This window comes from Macaca mulatta, chromosome 16 (assembly GCF_049350105.2).
Source record: "Macaca mulatta isolate MMU2019108-1 chromosome 16, T2T-MMU8v2.0, whole genome shotgun sequence".
In the NCBI taxonomy this organism is placed as follows: domain Eukaryota; kingdom Metazoa; phylum Chordata; class Mammalia; order Primates; family Cercopithecidae; genus Macaca; species Macaca mulatta.
The window spans coordinates 69438648-69458555 of NC_133421.1; the positions used below are offsets into that span (position 1 = coordinate 69438648).

General features: G+C 45.4%; 1 protein-coding gene and 1 long non-coding RNA gene across 6 annotated transcripts in view; both read left to right on the forward strand.

Annotated features, from left to right (window-relative positions):
• The window catches only part of NMT1 (N-myristoyltransferase 1), a 48444-nt gene that overhangs the window by 6270 nt on the left and 22266 nt on the right, over positions 1 to 19908 (forward strand). For all 5 annotated transcript variants that reach the window (XR_013406931.1, XR_013406932.1, XR_013406930.1 and 2 more), the window contains exons 2-3: positions 14683 to 14791; positions 19582 to 19726. Coding sequence is in view for 1 of the 5 variants with exons in the window: in XM_015119901.3 (XP_014975387.1) it covers positions 14683 to 14791; positions 19582 to 19726 (254 nt within the window). In the remaining 4 variants the exon portion in view is untranslated. The remainder of the gene's footprint in view (positions 1 to 14682; positions 14792 to 19581; positions 19727 to 19908) is intronic.
• Positions 3949 to 7596, forward strand: LOC144335784 (uncharacterized). Its single transcript, XR_013406943.1, has 2 exons — positions 3949 to 4465; positions 4944 to 7596. It is a non-coding gene; the product is annotated as an uncharacterized LOC144335784 (long non-coding RNA).

A 19908-nucleotide genomic window follows, 5' to 3' on the forward strand; every position in this document is an offset into this window, starting at 1 on the left:
TCGTTCCTGGCTAATTTTCTTTTTAAAAATTTTCTGTAGAGATGGGGTTGCACTATTTAGCCCAGGCTGGTCTCAAACTACTGGCCTCAAGTGATGCTCCCACCTTGGCCTCCCAAACGGCTGGGATCGTGGGCATAAGCTCCTGCGCCCAGCCAGTTTTGTTTGTTTTTTACTGCACTCAATTTCCCCCAGTTACGTGCCTAGCATAATTATCCTGAACAATTTAGAGGACAGTCAGACTAAGATAATCTTTATGCGGCATCCCCCTGTAGTTCGTGATTCATCTATATGGTTTAATTTGATTTTTTTTTTTTAAATGAGAGTCTTTCCAAGAAGTATTGCCAAAGAATAAATCTCATCAGTTGGCAGATTTTAATTTGGGGATAATAAGTGAAGTTTGTCTGAGTGTTTTGGAACAAAAAAGAACTTTTAGACTATTATGTTCCAGGAGTCTTTCAGAATTTATTTTGCAGTGTCTTCAGTATCATTGAGATCCTAGTAAGCATGGGTCAAGAGCCCTCCGACAAGAGGTGTCTCATCTCCATCCGGCTCTCTTACTCCTTGGGACAGGTTAACATGGATTCTTTATAAGTTCTCTTCACTTCCTGGTTACAAGATATTATCCCTTATGAAAACTTAGGAGGAAAGAAAAGTCTTTCTGAAAATACATTCCTTAAAGCTAGCCTTACTTGCTTTTGTTTTTTTCTTCAGCTTCTCCAAGAGTCATTCTTTCCATATTTATTTGATGGTTTATAGCTGCAGCTAGCTCTTGGAAAGAAGAAATCTTTTTAGTTCCTTTTTAATTTCTCCCTTCAACTTTTGGTTTTTCAAAACTAGATCAAAGCAGAATGGAAAGAGAAACCTCATCACTGATATCAAATAAGTGTTCTAATTTTGTTTCCCAATTAAGTGGCAATTAAAAAGAAACTAATCAAGAGCTGCTTCAAAGAGAAGAGACTGGAAAGCAGAAGAAATGGAAAGTAAATGAGAGCCTATTTCAGGGACTCGCTGCTCATGGCAAAGCAGTTTTGCTGATTTTTCACATTGTTCAACTAATATGCTCACGCTAAAATTCCCCAGCTTTACTAAGTTGGCAGTTAACCCTTTCCCTATAGAGCCCATAGATTCATGAGCCATACATTTAGTAACTTCAGGAGGATGCTACTTTAACTCTTTCTCTTTAGCTTTTTATCTGAAATCTACCCTTCAAGCCTCTCTTCTAATTCCTCAAAGATGTCGTCCTTGTGATTGTTACATTTAAGGGACACAAAATATGGTGTTCTCTATTGAGAGCGCCAAGAATACTAAACCGGAATTCCTCCACAGGCTCAGTATTAGCCTCAAAAATGTCCCAGCACTTTGAGAGGCTGAGATGGGCAGATCACTTGAGGTCAGGAGTTCAAGACCAGCTGGGCCAACATGGCAAAACCCCATCTGTACTAAAAATACAAAAATTAGCTGGGCGTGGTGGTGTGGCCCTGTAGTGCCAGCTATATGGGAGGCTGAGACAGGAGAATCACTTGAACCTGGGAGGCAGAGGTAGCAGTGAGCCTATATGGCGCCACTGCACTTCAGTCTGGGCGAGAGAGAGAGACTCCATCTCAAAAAAATAGACAAAAAAAAAAAAAAAAAACAACTTTCTAGAGCTGCTCTGAGAGGCAACTGAGGAGTCACTATGGTTAAGTGTTTAGTAAAAGTTACTATTATCACTATGTAGTGGGCATTGTGCTAAGCCCTTTACGTGGATTATATCCTCCATGATTTCACTTATGAAGACTTTAGGGTTTTTGTTTGTTTGTTTGTTTCTTTTTTTGAGACAGAAAAAATGGTCTCTGAACAGCATTTGATTTTACCTTGGAGTTGCAAAGTCAAAGTCTTAACTTGCCAAACAAACTCAATGTGGAATTTACACATTTGTCTCATTCCAGTTTTAAGCAGTTTAGTATAGCAGAGCTTTTGTGACCTCTGAAAAACAGTTATCGTCCATGACAAGAATTGGCTTGTTCACCCTCAGTACTCTCAAAAAAAGACTGTCGCCCAAGCTGGAGTGCAGTGGCATGATCTTAACTCACTGCAACCTCCGCCTTCCAAGTTGAAGCAATTCTTGTGTCTTAATCTCCCAAGTAGCTGGGATCACAGACATGCACCACCATACCCGGCTAACTTTTGTAGTTTTAGTAGAGACGGGGTTTTACCATCTTGGCCAGGCTGGTCTTGAACTCCTGACCTTGTGATCCATCTGCCTTCACCTCCCAAAGTGCTGACATTAGAGGCGTGAGCCATCGTGCCTGGCCAGACTTATTTATTTATTTATTTATTTATTTATTTATTTATTTCAGACAGAGTCTTGCTCTGTTGCCCAGGCTGGAGTGCAGTGGTGTGATCTCAGCTCACCACAACCTCCACCTTCCAGGTTCTAGCGATTCTCCTGCCTCAGCCTCCTGGGTAGCTGGGACTACAGGCGTGCGCCACCCTGCCCAGCTAATTTTTGTATTTTTAGTAGAGACGGAGTTTCACTATGTTGGCCAGGCTGGTCTTGGAACTCCTAACCTCGTGATCTGCCCGCCTCAGCCTCTCAAAGTGCTGGCATTACAGGCATGAGCCACCACCGTGCCCAGCCAGACTTCAGTTTTTATAGTGAGGCTTGAGATTTGCATCTCCGCTGGTCTCTTTGACACCTCAGAGGATCCATTCTGAACTTGCTAGATTTCTTTCCCCTGCTGAATTGACTTCTGCATCTTGAATCTGCAGCAGTGTGAATCCTATCTTTGGATCCATTTAACAGCCTATGGATGTTCCCAAACTTGGGAACCAGTTTGTCTCTCCATGATAGACAAATATTTTTTTCAGAAGTCATTCTAATCACACCACTGCACTCCAGCCTGGGCAACAAAGTGAGACGCCGTCTCAAAAAAAAAAAAAAGAAGTCATTCTAGTGGGTGAGATTTCTGCCAGCATTGAGCCACTGCTCAAAACATTCTTGATAATGGTCTCTGAACAGCATTTGATTTTACCTTGGAGTTGCAAAGTCAAAGTCTTAACTTGCCAAACAGACTCAATGTGGAATTTACACATTTGTCTCATTCCAGTTTTAAGCAGTTTACTATAGCAGAGTTTTTGTGACCTCTGAAAAGCAGTTATCGTCCATGACAAGAATTGGCTCGTTCACCCTTAGTACTCTGGCTTACTATCCCAGGGAGGGCTGAGGGTGGCAGCGAAAGTGGTCTTTTGTAATCCCTTCTTACAACTTGCTGTTCTTTTCACAGACCTCCCAGGGTACCTTTTTTTGTGTGTGTGTGTGAGATGGAGTCTCACTCTGTCACTCAGGCTGGAGTATGGTGGCGTGATCTCGGCTCACTGCAACCTCTGCCTCCTGGGTTCAAACGATTCTCCCGCCTCAGCCTCCCAAGTAGCTGGGATTACAGGCACCTGCCACCATGCCCAGCTAATTTTTGTATTTTTTAGTAGAGACGGGGTTTCGCTATGTTGGCCAGGCTTGTCTTGAGCTCCAGACCTTAGGTGATCTACCCGCCTTGCCCTCCCAAAGTGCTGGGATTACAGGCATGAGCCACTGTGCCCAGCCCCAGGGTACCTTGATGGCAGTACTAAAGTGTTTTTATTTTTCCCATCATTTGGGATTCACAAGCAGTTTTTGATATGACTAATTGGTGGGAATGTGCAGAGTCGGGGGCAGAAGTACAGGGACTAGACAGCTGATACTGATTCATGCCATGTCGTTTCCTTCTGGGCATCTTTGCCATTTCTTTCACCTCTCTTTGGGCTTTCTGAGTACTAATAGGATTACTAGTGAACTTACCATACTTCAAGAGTTAATTGATTTGCAAAAGGATTTCCTGATGTCTAAAAGTAGAATCAAAAGGATATTAGAGGTTAGGGTTTATTTTAACAAGTTTCTCTGGAAAATTTGTATTTCAGCCCAAAAAATTCACTTTTTTTTTTTTTTTTTTTTGAGACAAGGTTTCACTCTGTCACCCCGGTCGTAGTGCCGTGGTGCAGTCCTCCTACGTCAACCTCCCAGGTGACCGGGACTACAGGCTAATTTTTTGGTCTCTGTATATAGAGACAAGGTCTCACTATATTGCACAGGCTGGTCTCCAACTCCTGTCTTTTTTTTTCAGAGGTAGAAAACACATGGCGATTGGTCCAAGTGCAGTGGTGTCTACGACTAATTTGTCATAACCAGTTATAGATTTCTTTGTTTCTTTTCCACTCCCCCTGCTTCACTTGACTAGCATTTAAAAAATACAAGTAAAAAACAAGTGGCCATGAGATCTGAGAGCTACAGTGAAAAAAAAAAAAGTGGCCAAATTTTGTGAATTTTATTTCCCAAACTTTTTTTTTCTTATGTTGTAAACCTGTGGTCTGTGTTTAAGACATTGAAACCATTAGAAATAGTTAGAGTGGAGCTTTTTTGTTTGTGTTTTATTTACTTATTAGAGATGGGGTCTCACTTTGTCACCCAGGGTGGAGTACAGTGGCTGTTCACAAGCGTGGTCGTGGTGCACTGCTACGTCATCAGACTCCTGGGCTCAAGAGATCCTCCCGCCTCAGCTTCCTGAGTAGCTGGGACTACAAATTCACGCCACCACACCTGGCTGGACCTGTTTTAACTTTTCAAGGAGTAGGACAGAGCCTAAGAAGAGAGAAGACAATGAATAAGAAAATTAGGGCTGGACATGGTAGCTCACATCTGTAATCCCAGCATTTTGGGAAGCTGAGGCAGGTGGGTAGCTTGAGCCCAGGAATTCAAGACCAGCCTGGGCAACATAGTGAAACCCTGTCTCTACAAAACGTATAAAAATTAGCCAAGTATGGTGGCGTACGCCCGTAGTCCCAGCTACTCAGGAGGCTGAGGTGAGACGATTGCTTGAACCTGGGAGGTTGAGGCTGCAGTGAGCCACGATTGTGCCACTGCACTCCAGCCTGGGTGACAGAGCAAGAACCTGTCAAAAAAAAAAAAAATTCATTATATTTTTATTTGAGATGGAGTCTCACTCAGGCTGAGTGCAGTGGTGTGATCTTAGCTCACTGCAACCTCCCTCTCCCAGGTTCAAGCAATTCTCCTGCCTCAGCCTCCCAAGTAGCTGGGATTACAGGTGTGCACCACCACACTTGGCTAATGTTTCTATTTTTTTTTTGGTAGAGATGGGGTTTCACCATGTTGGCCAGACTGGTCCCAAACTCCTGACCTCAGGTGATCCACCCACTTTGGCCTCGCAAAGTGCGGGGATTACAGGTGTGAGCCACTGCGCCTGGCCTATTTTTTTTTAATTAAAAAACAAAGTTGAGAATTTAAAATCTCAATCAGTAGCTCAAGAGCACAGCATTTCCATTGCTCTCATGGAATATTAACACAGCTGTCCTGTGCAAACAGTACTAAAGATGTTTTGCTGACCCTCTTTTGGGCTCTAGCTTTTCAAGGTCTTATTTTAGTCTATTATGCCTGTAAAGCATCAGTCAGGCATATAACTGTTGAACTGTTAACTGTGTGCTCAGCACAACTAGAGGTGCTGTTGGAAACAGCTGTATAAGATGTAGTCTGGCCGGGTGCAGTGACTCACGCCTGTAATCCCAGCGCTGTAGGAGGCTGAGGCAGATCACTTGAGGCCAGGAGTTCGAGACCAGCCTGGCCAACATGGTGAAACTCCGTCTCTGCTAAAAATACAAAAATTAGCCGGGCATGGTGGCACATGCCTGAAATCCCAGCTTCTCAGGAGGCTGAGGAAGAGAATCGCTTGAACCCAGGAGGCGGAGATTGCAGTGAGCCAAGATCACGCCACTGCACGCCAGCCTGGGCAACAGAGCAAGACTCTGTCTCAAAAATAAAAAAGATGTAGTCCTTGTTCTTAGGAAATTTTTAACGTCATTGGGAAGCCAAAAAAGCAATATAGTATTATATGTAAAAGTGTTTTAGGAGATTATAGTTTTAAAACAGGCAGACATCAGAGAACTAGAGTAGTCAGAACTTTCTGGATAAAACATGGCTCACTTTCCTCATTACTTCTAATGCTTACTCCTCTCAAACACCAAAACTGTGTTCTATAGCTTAGTGTGAGGAAACAATATTCTCTTGGCTTTGGAGGATTCTCAAGTCAGTTCTTATAGGGAACGAAGCCATAGGCTTTGAGGGGAAATGGCCCCAAGTCTTTAGAGATTGATGGCTCCTCCCTAGATGCTAGTTGGTTAGTTGATAACCAATTTGCCTCACATTTCTGGGCTTTGGTTTCCTCATCTATAAACAACAAGTTAAGCCAGATGGTTCTGAGATTCCAGTGTTGGAGGCTCAGCTTCCCCTCCCCTGTGATAGAGCTTTTTCTTCCCAGGCATGCAGTTTTGAGCGGATTGCATCATCCAGTTAGACTGAGAGGAGGCCCCACATATGGACCCTCGCTGCTCGTGTTGTCTGGAAGTTCCTCTTCTCTTGCCGTTCATCTGCCAGCTTGCCCTTACCTCCCACCCGCTCACATACCCAGCACTGCGTTCTATTTCTAGAAATAAGTACTGAAGTTCGTTTTCCATCTCCTCCCCAAGGTCTGAATTTATACAAGAGAGTCCTTAGGATGTCTTACATCTTTGAACTTGGAATATTTTGGCCTTCATTAAAAGATGACATTTCTTGATTGCTTTTCTGCTCTGTTCCTGGACCTTTTATTCTAATTCACCCTGTATTTGCTGGGTTGGTCATTGATGAATTGATCAACTTTAGAATATAAGTCTCATAATTTTTCTATGAACTGCCATCTCCCTTCTTGAGGAGGAGGCGCTTCTGTCACTGCACCAAGGCAAACTTGACTTAATTCTCTACTCTGTTTTGGAACCAAGTGAAACAAGTTGGACTTTGATTTGCTATATTCTAAGATTCTGGTTCTGGCCAATCTCACTTTGAATTAAGGTGAGTGACAGCTTAGATCTCTGAGAGATTTCTGTTTCAGTGTGCTGAATCGTAGCATGCCCTAGGATTCCCACCCAGTGGGTGTGGACTTCAAATCTCTTTAAAAAGGATGCCAGCCAGACACGGTGGCTCATGCCTGTAATCCCAGCACTTTGGGAGGCCAAGGCAGGAGGATTGCTTGAGCCCAGGAGTTTGAGCCCAGCCTAAAATTAGCCAGGCATGGTGATGCACGCCTGTAGTCGCAATTACTCAGGATGCTGAAGCAGGAGGATTGCTTGAGCCCAGGAGTTGGAGGCAGGAGTTGGAGGCTGCAGTGAGCCATGATCGTGCCACTGCACTCCAGCCTGGGTGACAAAGCAAGACCTTGTCTCAAAAATGAACAAACAGGCAGGTGTAGTGGCTCATGCCTGTAATCCCAGCATGTTGGGAGGCTGAGGTGGGTGGATCACTTGAGGTCAGGAGTCCAAGACCAGACTGGCCAACATGGTGAAACCCTGTCTCTACTAAAAATACAAAAATTAGCTGGGCCTGATGGTGGGTGCCTGTAATTGCAGCTACTAAGGAGGCCGAGGTATGAGAATTGCTTGAACCTGGGAGGTGGAGGTTGCAGTGAGCCGAGATCACACCACTGCACTACAGCCTGGGCAACAGAGCGAGACTCAGTCTTTAAAAAAAAATAAAAATGGCCGGGCGCGGTGGCTCACGCCTGTAATCCCTGCACTTTGGGAGGCCAAGGCTGGCAGATCATGAGGTCAGGAGTTCGAGACCAGCCTGGCCAACATGGTGAAACTTTTGTCTCTACTAAAAGTACAAAAAATTAGCCGGGCATTGTGGTGCGTGCCTGTAGTCCCAGCTACTCGGAAGGCTGAGGCAGGAGAATCACTGAACCCAGGAGGCGGAGGTTGCAGTTAGCTGAGAACACGCCACTGCACTCCAGTCTGGCAACAGAGCAAGACTCTGTCTCAAAAAAAAAAAAAAAAGGCCAGGCATGGCGCTCATAGCCTGTAATCTAATCTTAGCACTTTGGGAGGCCGAGGTGGGCAGATCACCTGAGGTCAGAAGTTCAAGACCAGCCTGACCAACACGGTGAAACTCCATTTCTGCTAAAAATACAAAAATTAGCCGGGCATGGTGTTGTGTGCCTGTAATCCCAGCTACCCAGAAGGCTGAGGCAGAAGAATCGTTGGAATCTGCGACGAGGAGGCCGCAGTGAGCCGAGATTGTGCTGTTGCACTCCAGCCTGGGTGACAAGGCGAGCCTCCATCTCAAAAACAAAAAAACATGAATCAACAAACAAACAAAAAACGATGCCAGATTCCTGGAGAAGGATTAGCCTGGCTTCTGTGGGGTCCTCTAGTTTTGTTTTCCCTTAGTCCAAATTGAGGCCATTCTTCTGTGAAATGGCATTGGCTTGCTAGGATGCTTTTTGAAGTCCTACTTTCAAGGCCTCTGAGCTTGGTTTCCTATGAATAATTAAAATTATTATAATTACCATGAAAGCTAACTGTAGCAGACTCCTTGCAAATCTGGTTTTGCTGAATTGGTTGTCCTCTGTTTGGGGGTGTTGACTGTAAGACTATGTGAACTCATAGTGTGTCCTCATGGATGGGGCTCAATACTTGGTAGCTCAGTGAAAATGACTGATTAAAGGAAAAAAAAAATGCAGCTAGAAGCAGGGGCTCACGCCTGTAATCCCAGCACTTTGGGAGACTGAGACAGGTGAATCACCTGAGGTCAGGAGTTTGAGACCAGACTGACCAACATGGTGAAACCCTGTCTCTACTAAAAATACAAAAATTAGCTGGGCGTGGTGGCACATGCTTGTAATCCCAACTACTTGGTAGGCTGCGGCAGGAGAATCCCTTGAACCTGGGAGGCGGAAGCTGCAATGAGCTGAGATTGTGCCATTGCACTCCAGCCTGGGCAACAAGAGTGAAACTGTGTCTCAAAACAACAACAACAACAACAACAAGACTTCCCTTGTTAGCCATGTACTTGATATACAAGTTGAAACAGGATTGTTGCTCAGTGACTGGCTGCGTGTACAAATTCAAGCCAATATAAAGACAATGAAATTTGCTCTCTGATTTTATTTTCAGTCTTGGAGATTTCTAGACATTTGTATTGGCAATGCATAAAGCAGAACAAGAGTTCAGCCCAAGATCCGTACACAAAAAGTGGATTCATGAGGTGATAGCTACATGGAAGTATCTCCACACAATAGCAAGAACAAAGGCAGGAAGGTAGTTTTTACAGTGATTTTGCATATTTGTAAAGACTTTTAAAGTTGAAAGAAGTAATTTCTTCTATTTTCCCTGTGTGAAATTAATGTTTAGTAAGTATCCAGTTGGTTAATCTACAGCAGTTCTTCACCTTACCTTTTTGATTCTTTCTTTTGTAGAATTATAAAAAGTTACTCGTATGGTAATTCATATGCTGGGACCAGATAATTTGTTCCATAAGCTGATATGAATAAGAATTTATATTATAAATTGTATCCAACAGTGGTACACTGCTTTGTGTCCAACAGTGGTACACTGCTTTGTCTCCTAATGTCAGGCAGGGTTTTTTTGTTTGTTTGTTTGTTTGTTTGTTTGTTTGAGACGGAGTTTTGCTCTTGTTGCCCAGGCTGGAGTGCAGTGGTGCAATCTTGGCTCACCACAACCTCTACCTCCCAGGTTCAAATGATTCTCCTGCCACAGCCTCCCGAGTAGCAGGGATTACAGGCATGCACCACCACGCCTGGCTAATTTTATATTTTTAGTAGAGATGGGATTTCTCCGTGTTGGTCAGGCTGGTCTCGAACTCCTGATCTTAGGTGATCTGCCTGCCTTGGCCTCCCAAAGTGCTGGGATTACAGGCGTGAGCCACCACACCTGGCCTATGAGCAAGTTTTTAAACCTTTTTTTTTTTTTTGAGATGGAGTTTCACTCTTTTGCCCAGGCTGGAGTGCAATGGCATGATCTCAGCTCACCACAACCTCCGCCTCCCGGGTTCAAGCGATTCTCTTGCCTCAGCCTCTCGAGTAGCTGGGATTACAGGCATGCGCCACCATGCCTGGCTAATTTTTGTGTTTTTAGTAGAGACAGGGTTTCTCCATGTTGGTCAGGCTGGTCTTGAACTCCCGACCTTGGGTGATCTACCCACCTCAGCCTCCCAAAGTGCTGGGATTACAGGCGTGAGCCACCGCGCCAGGCCAAGTTTTTAAATCTTATAATACTGCACATAATCCTGAGACTGATGTGAAAATATCTGGAGTAGGAAAACCACAGAGTTGTCCTAGGCTGCAGATGGTCCTGTGTGCGATAACAAAATTGAGTTATTAAGAAGAAGAAGTTATCTTTAGGCCATAAATGACTCTATGGTTTCTGTTCTTTGCCATGGCCTTGGGGGTTTTGCTGAGCATCTGGTTTTAAGGAAGTTACCTTATTTCCCCTTTGAATGTTCTCAGTCTTCCTTCTATGTTAATGCCTTCTGGGTCTCATTAAATATCATACCAAGTAGGTGCACTTGTATCTAGACTTCATTACCTTATGCTTGGACCAAAGGAACCTCCAGACTTATCTGGATCTCTCCCTGTCACAGTCTTTCTGCATCAGGGACATTGAGAGGCCCGGCCAGATGGAAGCTGTGGGAGGCAAGGGTGGACAGCCTAAGTGGGAACTGAGGGTGATGGGCCTAGGGAAAAATTGGGCTTGACACCTTCCAAGTTAAGAAGCTGCCGTCACTCCAGGATTTCAAGCATGAGAGAGACACATGGAAAGCCGTTTTCACAGAGGTGAGTCCCACAGCTATATAGAGTTCAGGTGATACAGAACGATTATGAAAGCAGAGAGATCCAGAAAAGGCTGGAGGTAACTCCAGGGGTAAGGTCATGAAGTCTGGATGTGAGCCTTTCTCCCAGGAACAGGAAGAGATAGGAGAATCTGAAGACGTTCTATGATGGGAAATGGCAGCATGTGATTTCAGATCATTGTCTCCCTGTATATATGCATATATACAGTATCTCTCTGTGAGATGAGAGTAGTATTTATAATAACTCCCAGGCATTTTGAGACCCTGAAGTCTTTCTGAATTATAAATAGTATTTACCATAATGTTAATGGAAAAATGTATTTTACGTTGTTTTAATTCTTGGGGTTTTGGGGTGTTTTTTTTGTTGTTGTTGTTGTTGGTTTTTTTTGAGACAGTGTCTGGCTCTATTGCCCAGGCTGGAGCATAGTTGTGTGATTTTGGCTCACTGCAGCCTCCTTCTCCCAGGCTTCAAGCCACCCTCTCAACTTAGCCTCCCAAGTAGTTGGGACTACAGGTGTGCACCACCACACCTGGCTAATTTTTGGATTTGTGGTAGAGACAGGGTTTCATCACCATGTTGCCCAGGCTGGTCTCAGACTCCTGAGCTCAAGTGATCTGCCTGCCTCGGCCTCCCAAAGTTTTGGGATTGTGGGCATAACCCACCATGCCAGACCTTTCAATTCTTTGAGAATTGGTTATCTAGAATATACAGTTAAAATTATCCCTGCATTTAGCTGATCCTACAGATTAGGATTCACTGTACTCAGGTTGGACTCCTAATTTTGACTTTTCTTTTTTTTTTCCTTTGCTTTTTCTTTTCTTTTTTTTTTTTTTTTTTTTGAGACGGAGTCTCGCTCTGTCACTCAGGCTAGAGTGCAGTGGCCGGATCTCAGCTCACTGCAAGCTCCGCCTCCCAGGTTTACGCCATTCTCCTGCCTCAGCCTCCCGAGTAGCTGGGACTACAGGCGCCCGCCACCTCTCCCGGCTAGTTTTTTGTATTTTTTTTTAGTAGAGATGGGGTTTCACCGTGTTAGCCAGGATGGTCTCGATCTCCTGACCTCGTGATCCGCCCGTCTCGGCCTCCCAGAGTGCTGGTATTACAGGTGTGAGCCACTGCGCCTGGCCTTTTTTTTTTTCTGAGATGGAGTCTTGCTCTGTCGCCCAGTGCTGGAGTGCAATGGCACGACATTGGCTCACTGCAACTGCTGCCTCCCGGGCTCAAGCAATTCTCCTGCCTCAGCCTCCCAAGTAGCTGGGATTACAGGCACGTGCCACCACACCTGGCTAATTTTGTATTTTTAGTCGAGACGGGGTTTCACCATGTTGGTCAGGCTGGTCTTGAACTCCTGACCTCATGACCTGCCCACTGTGGCTTCCCAAAGTGCTGGGATTACAGGCATAAACCACCACGCCCAGCCAGTTTTGACTTTTCAATGTAGCTAAGAGGCTGAGCATGGTGGCTCACACATGTAATCCCAGCACTTTGGGAGTTCAAGGCAGGAGGATCACTCAAACCTAGAGTTTGAGACCAGCCTGGGTAACATAGGGAGACCCTATTTTTTTTTTTTTCTTTTTTTTTTTTTTTTTGAGACGGAGTCTTGCTCTGTCGCCCGGGCTGGAGTGCAGTGGCTGGATCTCAGCTCACTGCAGGCTCCAACTCCCAGGTTTATGCCATTCTCCTGCCTCAGCCTCCCGTGTAGCTGGGACTACAGGCGCCCGCCACCACGTCCGGCTAGTTTTTTGTATTTTTTTAGTAGAGACGGGGTTTCACTGTATTAGCCAGGATGGTGTCGATCTCCTGACCTCGTGATCCACCCGTCTCGGCCTCCCAACGTGCTGGGATTACAGGCTTGAGCCACTGCGCCCGGCCGGGAGACCCTATTTTTTAAATTAAAAACAAAATTAATGAGGCTAAGAAACTATTTGCTTCATTGATTGGGTGTGTCATGTAGGGAAAAGCAGCATAAGGAAGTCCCCTTGATCACATGCACACATGTACACTTGCATACACACATACATGTTTCTTGTGATCTCTCTATGGCAGGAGTAACTGGGTGCTATTGTTGTTTTAGTTTCCCAAGATTCTTAATGCTGTGTGTTGCCAGTGGTGATCCCTCAGTCTGAGCTTGCCAACAGTTGTCCTCAATTCTGCAGACCTGATTTAGGCATTTCTTTTTTTTCCCTTTTTTTTTTTTTTGAGATGGAGTTCCACTCTTGTTTCCCAGGCTGCAGTGCAGTGGCGCGATCTCGGCTCACAGCAACCTCCGCCTCCCGGGTTCAAGCGATTCTCCTGCCTTAGCCTCCCGAGTAGCTGGGATTACAGGCATGCACCACCACGCCCAGCTTATTTTGTATTTTTAATAGAGACAAACTTTCTCCATGTTGGTCAGGCTGGTCTTGAACTCCAGGCCTCAGGTGATCCGCCTGCCTCGGCCTCCCAAAGTGCTGGGATTACAAATGTGAGCCACCTCGCCCAGCCTTTTCCTTTTTTTTTTGAGACAGAGTCTCTCTGTCTGTTGCCCAGGCTGGAGTGCAGTGGCATGATCTCGGCCCACTGCAAGCTCCACCTCCTGTGTTCACACGATTCTCCTGCCTCAGCCTCCCGAGTAGCTGGGACTACAGGCACCCACCACCACGCCTGGCTACTTTTTTATATTTTAAGTAGAAACAGGGTTTCACCGTCTTAGCCAGGATGGTCTTGATCTCCTGACCTCGTGATCCGCCCGCCTTGGCCTCCCAAAGTGCTGGGATTATAGGCGTGGGCCACTGCACCCAGCCACCTTTTCCTTTTTTTTGAGACAGGGTCTGTCTCTGTCATCCAGGCTGGGGTGCAGTGACGTGATCTCAACTCACTGCAGCCTCCACCTCCCGGGTTCAAGCGGTTCTCCTGCCTCAGCCTCCTGAGTAGCTGGGAGTACAGGCATGTGCCACCAGGCCCCAGCTAGTTTTTGTATTTCTAGTAGAAACAGGGTTTTGCCATGTTGGCCAGTCTGGCCTCAAACTCCTGACCTCAAGTGATCCACCTGCCTCAGCCTCCCAAAGTGTTGGAATTACAGGTTTAAGCTACTGCACCTGGCCAATTTAGGCATTTCTCATGATTGACCAGTTTGGACACAAATTGCGGCAATGTTAATGTGCCTTTTTCCTCATCCCTCACTCCCTTTTCGTACTGTCTTGTGCTCCAGATCCAACTGGGGAAAATCATGAAACCTAATACATTTGGGAGGTGGAGGAAGGAAGGGCAACGCATTCCAGAAAGCCCACCACTGCCTTTTGGCTGTCATCCTTTTACATTCAGAGTTCAAGGAAGTATTGTGGTATGAATGCCTTGTTAACAATTATCATTTGTGGCCGGGCGCGGTGGCTCAAGCCTGTAATCCCAGCACTTTGGGAGGCCAAGGCGGGTGGATCACGAGGTCAGGAGATCGAGACCATCCTGGCTAACACGGTGAAACCCCGTCTCTACTACAAAATACAAAAACCTAGCCGGGCGTGGTGGCGGGTGCCTGTAGTCCCAGCTACTCGGAGGCTGAGGCAGGAGAATGGCGTGAACCTGGGAGGCGGAGTTTGCAGTGAGCCGAGATCGCGCCACTGCACTCCAGCCTGGGTGACACAGCGAGACTCCGTCTAAAAAAAAAAAAAAAAAAAAAAAACAATTATCATTTGCGTTTGGTGCCATTACCCTGGCAATCTAAAGAAAATAAGCAACATAAAAGCAAGAACGGAAAAGGCCCTTTCACACAAATAGGACATCCCTTGCCCAGCACTCCCTCCCTGAAAGCCGAGGGGGCGCGAGTCAGGAGGAGTGCTGGTGTCCTCCAAATGCCCTTTCTGGACCTGGGTTCTTCAGCCTGCTTCTGAAGCCAAAGGCTTGATTAAGGAAGGTCTGAGTCCACAGAAAGCTCTTTGTCATGGGTAGCACAAAACAGATTTTTTTTTTTAAATCCTGCATCAGTATTTACTTTTTGTTACAGTGGTTTGAGTCCAGCCAATGACACTGGAGCCAAAAAGAAGAAAAAGAAACAAAAAAAGAAGAAAGAAAAAGGCAGTGAGACAGATTCAACCCAGGATCAGCCTGTAAAGGTAACAAGGAGGCTCTGTTTTTTGTGACTGAGTCACTTTTTCACATGAGAGAGTTTTGAGGTGAATGTATGGGAACAACTTGGATTGACATTCTCCACTGGTATTACTTCAAGATGGAAGAGTTGGATCCCACTGCTGTCCTCTGCTGCCCTAGACCTAGGTGATGAAACTGCTCTCAGTACCCTAAAAGACACGGCAAGTCAGACACTGACTCCCAATCATGGTGCCCATCAGAATGGACAGGTGCATACTGCATGTGCTGCTGTGCCAGTGCCCTGGGGAGCTACGTGTGACAGCTCCTGGTGCCTAGAGCAGTGGTTCTCTGTCTTAAGTCCCCACCGCTCTGACAATGAAAGGCCCCCCTTTCTTTTTGAGACAGGGTCTTACTCTGTTGCCCAAGTTAGAGTGCAGAGCATGATTATAGCTCACTACAGCCTCCACTCCTGGGCTCAAGTGATCCTCCCACCTCAGCCTCCCAAGTAGCTGGAACTGCAGGTGCATGCCACCACACCTGTCCAATTTTTTTTTTTTTTAATTTTTTGTAGAGATGGAGTCTCACTGTGTTACCCAAGCTGAGTCTTGAAGTCCTGGGCTCAAGCAGCCCTCCTGCCTCAGCCTCCCACAGTGCTGGGATTACAGGCATGAGCTGCTGCGCTCAGCCACAGACCTCTTCTTAACACCTTCATATATTTGCAAACATTCTCTTAATGCCATAGTCCTTATAATGAAAACCATGAGTCCCACAGAGTCTTTCTGAGTTCTACTCCATGAGAACCACTGGCCTAAGGCTTACAACCCGAGAGTGATGCACTGACATGAAACCCAGAGATATGGGAAAGGATCGTTTTGTTTCTTAAATAAAACATCATTACAAAATAAAACAATTTCAGGTAAGTCTTGTCTTCCTCAAAGTAGCTGACAGGGGCAAGGGGACAACTCAAACATATTCATAATTCACCTTTTAAAACTGTCTCTGAGACCAGGCACGGTGGCTCATGCCTGTAATCCCAGCACTTTGGGAGGCCGAGGCGGGTGGATCACCTGAGGTCAGGAGTTCAAGACCAGCCTGGCCAACATGGTGAAACCCCATCTCTACTAAAAATACAAAAAATTAGCTGGGCGTGGTGGCAGGCGCCTGTAATACCAGCTACTTGGGGGCTGAGGCAGGAGAATCGCTTGAAAACCCAGGAGGCGGAGGTTGCAGTGAGCTGAGATCATGCCACTGCACTCCAGCCTGGGCAACACAGTGGGACTCTGCCTCAGAAAATAAAAATTAAGTGGCCAGTCACGGTGGCTCACACCTGTAATCCCAGCATGTTGGGAGGCCAGGGCGGGTGGATCACGAGGTCAGGAGTTTGAGACCAGCCCAGCCAACGTGGTGAAACCCCACCTCTACTAAAGATACAAAAAAAAAATTAGCCAGGCGTGGTGGCGCGTGCCTATAATCCCAGCTACTCAAGAGGCTGAGGCAGGAGAATCGCTTGAACCCAGGAGGTAGAGGTTGCAGTGAGCCAAGATTGCACCATTGCACTTCAGCCTGGGCAATAGGGCGAGATTCCATCTCAAATAAATAAATAAATAAATAAATAAATAAAATTTTTAACAACAACAACAAAAAAGAACTGCCTCTGAAACAGTTTATAAGCCTCGCAAAAGTCCATTCTCATTCCGGTATACCCACGTTTTGCTTTCTGCCTCAAATGTTATGCTTCAACTTGAATCTACTACCTTATTGAGATATGACTTCAAGTAATTTTTTGCTATTTCAAATATAAAACCCACTATGAAAAAAATACCATTATTATTTAATATCATGTTGCACTTCATTTAAATTAGCTCCAAACCAACCATCACCATCCCTACAAGGTAGGTGGGGGTCTTCCCTTTTTTTTTTTTTTTTTTTTTTTGAGACAGAGTCTTGCTCTGTCGCCCAGGCTGGAGTGCAGTGGCGCAATCTTGGCTCACTGCGAGCTCCACCTCCCGGGTTCATGCCATTTTCCTGCCTCAGCCTCCCGAGTAGCTGGGACTACAGGCGCCCGCCAACATGCCCGGCTAATATTTTGTGTTTTTAGTAGAGATGGGGTTTCACCGTGTTAGCCAGGATGGTCTCAATCTCCTGACCTCTTGATCTGCCCGCCTTGGCCTCCCAAAGTACTGGGATTACAGGCGTGAGCCACCGTGCCCAGCCTGGGTCTTCCCTTTTTATTTATTTAGTTTATTTTTGAGACTCTGTCGTTCAGGTTGGAGTGCAGCAGTACGAACATGGCTGACCACAGCCTCATCCTCCTGGGCTCAAGCAGTCTTCCCACCTCAGCCTCCCAAGTAGCCAGGACTACAGGTGCACACCACAACACCCGGCTCATTTTTTGATTGATTGTAGACACGGGGTCTCCCCACGTTGCCCAGGTTGATCTCTAACTCAGGCTCAAGCTGCCGTGGCCTCCTAAGTTGGTGAGATTACAGGAGTGAGCCACTATACATGGCCGATAATTTATTTAATAAACAGCAAGGGGAAGAAAATTAAAATGCCACCTCCCAGGACTAAGCAATATGAACATACTAGTTTATATTGTTGCTTTCCTTTATAACCTAAGTGAAAAATAGAAAAGTAAATAAAAGTATTAGAAGAAAATGTATGTATTTTTATTAACCTAAGTCTGACATAGGACCCAGAAGCCATAAAACAGAAATTGACAAATATAAAACTTTGTAGAAGTCAAAAGATAAACAACAATCTGGGAAAATATTTGCAACATACGTATTAGTTTAAAATGATTGAATAGGCAGTTCAAAAAGAAAAAAATGTTTAATCAGTGAATAAGATGGTTAAAGTCATAATGGAAGAAATGACCATTAAAGCAATAGTTTTTTCTCTTAGATTGGTATAGATTAAGGCTTGGTAAACTTTTTTTTTTTTTTAATCGGGACAACGGTCTCACTATATTGCCCAGACTGGCCTTGAACTCCCGGGCTTAAGCAGTCCTCCTGCCTCAGCCTCCCAAAGTCCTGGGGTTACAGGTGTGAGCCACCACGCTCAACTGAGGCTTGGTAAATGTAACGGTGAGGGTCTAGAGCTACTCTCTTACACTGTTCATTGGATTATTGATAGTCTCTTTTTAGAGAGCAAATTGATGATAAATAATTTCAAAAGTACGTACCTTTTGACCCAGCAAGCCTCTTTCTTAACTTCATCCTACAGAAATATATATCCCAGTGGGTAAAAATAGATGTATAAGAAAATTTATGCCGGGTGTGGTGGCCTATAATCCCAGCATTTTGGGAGGCTGAGGTGGGCAGATTGCTTGAGCCCAGGAGTTCGAGGCCAGCCTGGGCAACATATTGAGACCCCCATCTCAACAAAAAAACAAAGAAAAAAATTATCTGGGCCTGGTGGCCCATGCCTATAGGCCCAGCTACTCAAGAAGCTGAAGTGGGAGGATCCCTTCAGCCCATGAGGTTGAGGCCACAGTGAGCCATAATTGTGCCACTGCACTCCAGCCTGGGCGACAGAGTGAGACCCTGTCTCGAAAAGAAATTCACTGCAACATTGTTGTATTACTGAAGAACAAAATCACTAAAATGCCTATGAGCAGGGGGCTGGCTAAATATACTGTGGTCCATACATACAGTGGATACAGCAGATTTAGTTGGTAGAATGGGTAGGTCCATGTGTTTTCACCTGGTAAAGTCTCTAAGACATAGCTTTAAAGAGTAGTTTGTATGATAATATTATATGATCCACTTTTAGTTTTTGAAAAGTGTGTGTGTGCATTTGGAACTTGCATGCAAAAAAGTCTGGAATTATATTTGCCTCTTCTCACCTTCCCAAGTGAAGACTGTTGATGACAAGCATTATATTTGGGGGATGGGATTGTTGGGTGTTTACTTTCTGTGTGTCTTACACATTTCTGCATTATTTGAAATTTATATTGAGCATGTATTACTTTTGCCATCAAACAACATAAGACTAGTAAGGAGAGAAACCCTGCAGGCAGCACCCACCCATCATACAGCTCATTGTCAACCACTTTTTCTTCAGTTGTAATGACCTCTGGGATTAGGACAGAGGAACCAAACCCCTTCTTTGAGTTGTACCTCATAACTCTTTTTTTTTTTTTTGAGATAGAGTCTTGCTCTGTCACCCAGGCTGGAGTGCAGTGGCGCAATCTTGACTCACTGCAACATCTGCCTCCCAGGTTCAAGCAATTCTGTCTCAGCCTCCTGAGTAGCTGGGATTACAGGGACATGCCGCCATGCCTGGCTAATTTTTTGTATTTTAGTAGAGACAGGGTTTCACCGTGTTGCCAAGGCTGGTCTTGAACTACTGAACTCAGGCAGTCCACCTCCCTCAGCCTCCCAAAGTGCTAGGATTATATACCACCGCGCCCAGCACTCTTTTTTTTTTTTTTTTTTTTTTTTTTTTTGAGACAGAGTCTAGCTTTGTCACCCAGGCTGGAGTGCAATGGCACTATCTCGGCTCACTGCATCCTCCACCTACCAGTTTGAAGTAATTCTTCTGCCTCAGCCTCCCCAAATCGCTGGGATTACAGGTGCCTGCCACCATACCTGGCTAATTTTTGTATTTTTAGTAGAGACAGGGTTTCACCATGTTGGTCGGGTGGGTCTTGAACTCCTAACCTCAAGTGATCCACCTGCCTTGGCCTCCGAAAGTGCTAGGATTACAGGCATGAGCCACTGCACCCAGCCCCCCTTAACTCTTGAACTCATAATTAATCAAAAGTCATACTAATATAATGCGCCTTTTCTCTCCTCAACTTTGTCTTGTCCAGATGAACTCTTTGCCAGCAGAGAGGATCCAGGAAATACAGAAGGCCATTGAGCTGTTCTCAGTGGGTCAGGGACCTGCCAAAACCATGGAGGAGGCTAGCAAGCGAAGCTACCAGTTCTGGGATACGCAGCCCGTCCCCAAGCTGGGTATGTATATGCTCGCTTTCTTTGCCAGGTCGGGGTGATGGATTTGCCTCAGCTGTGCCTTCATGAGGGTTTCATGCTGAATTATTGTAGGGAGGGCAGTAGAGTCCTGGAATTCCTTGGTAGTTTTTCAGAGGGTGGTCTTTAAAAATGCAGCATAAAGACTATCATTCAAAGACCTTAAC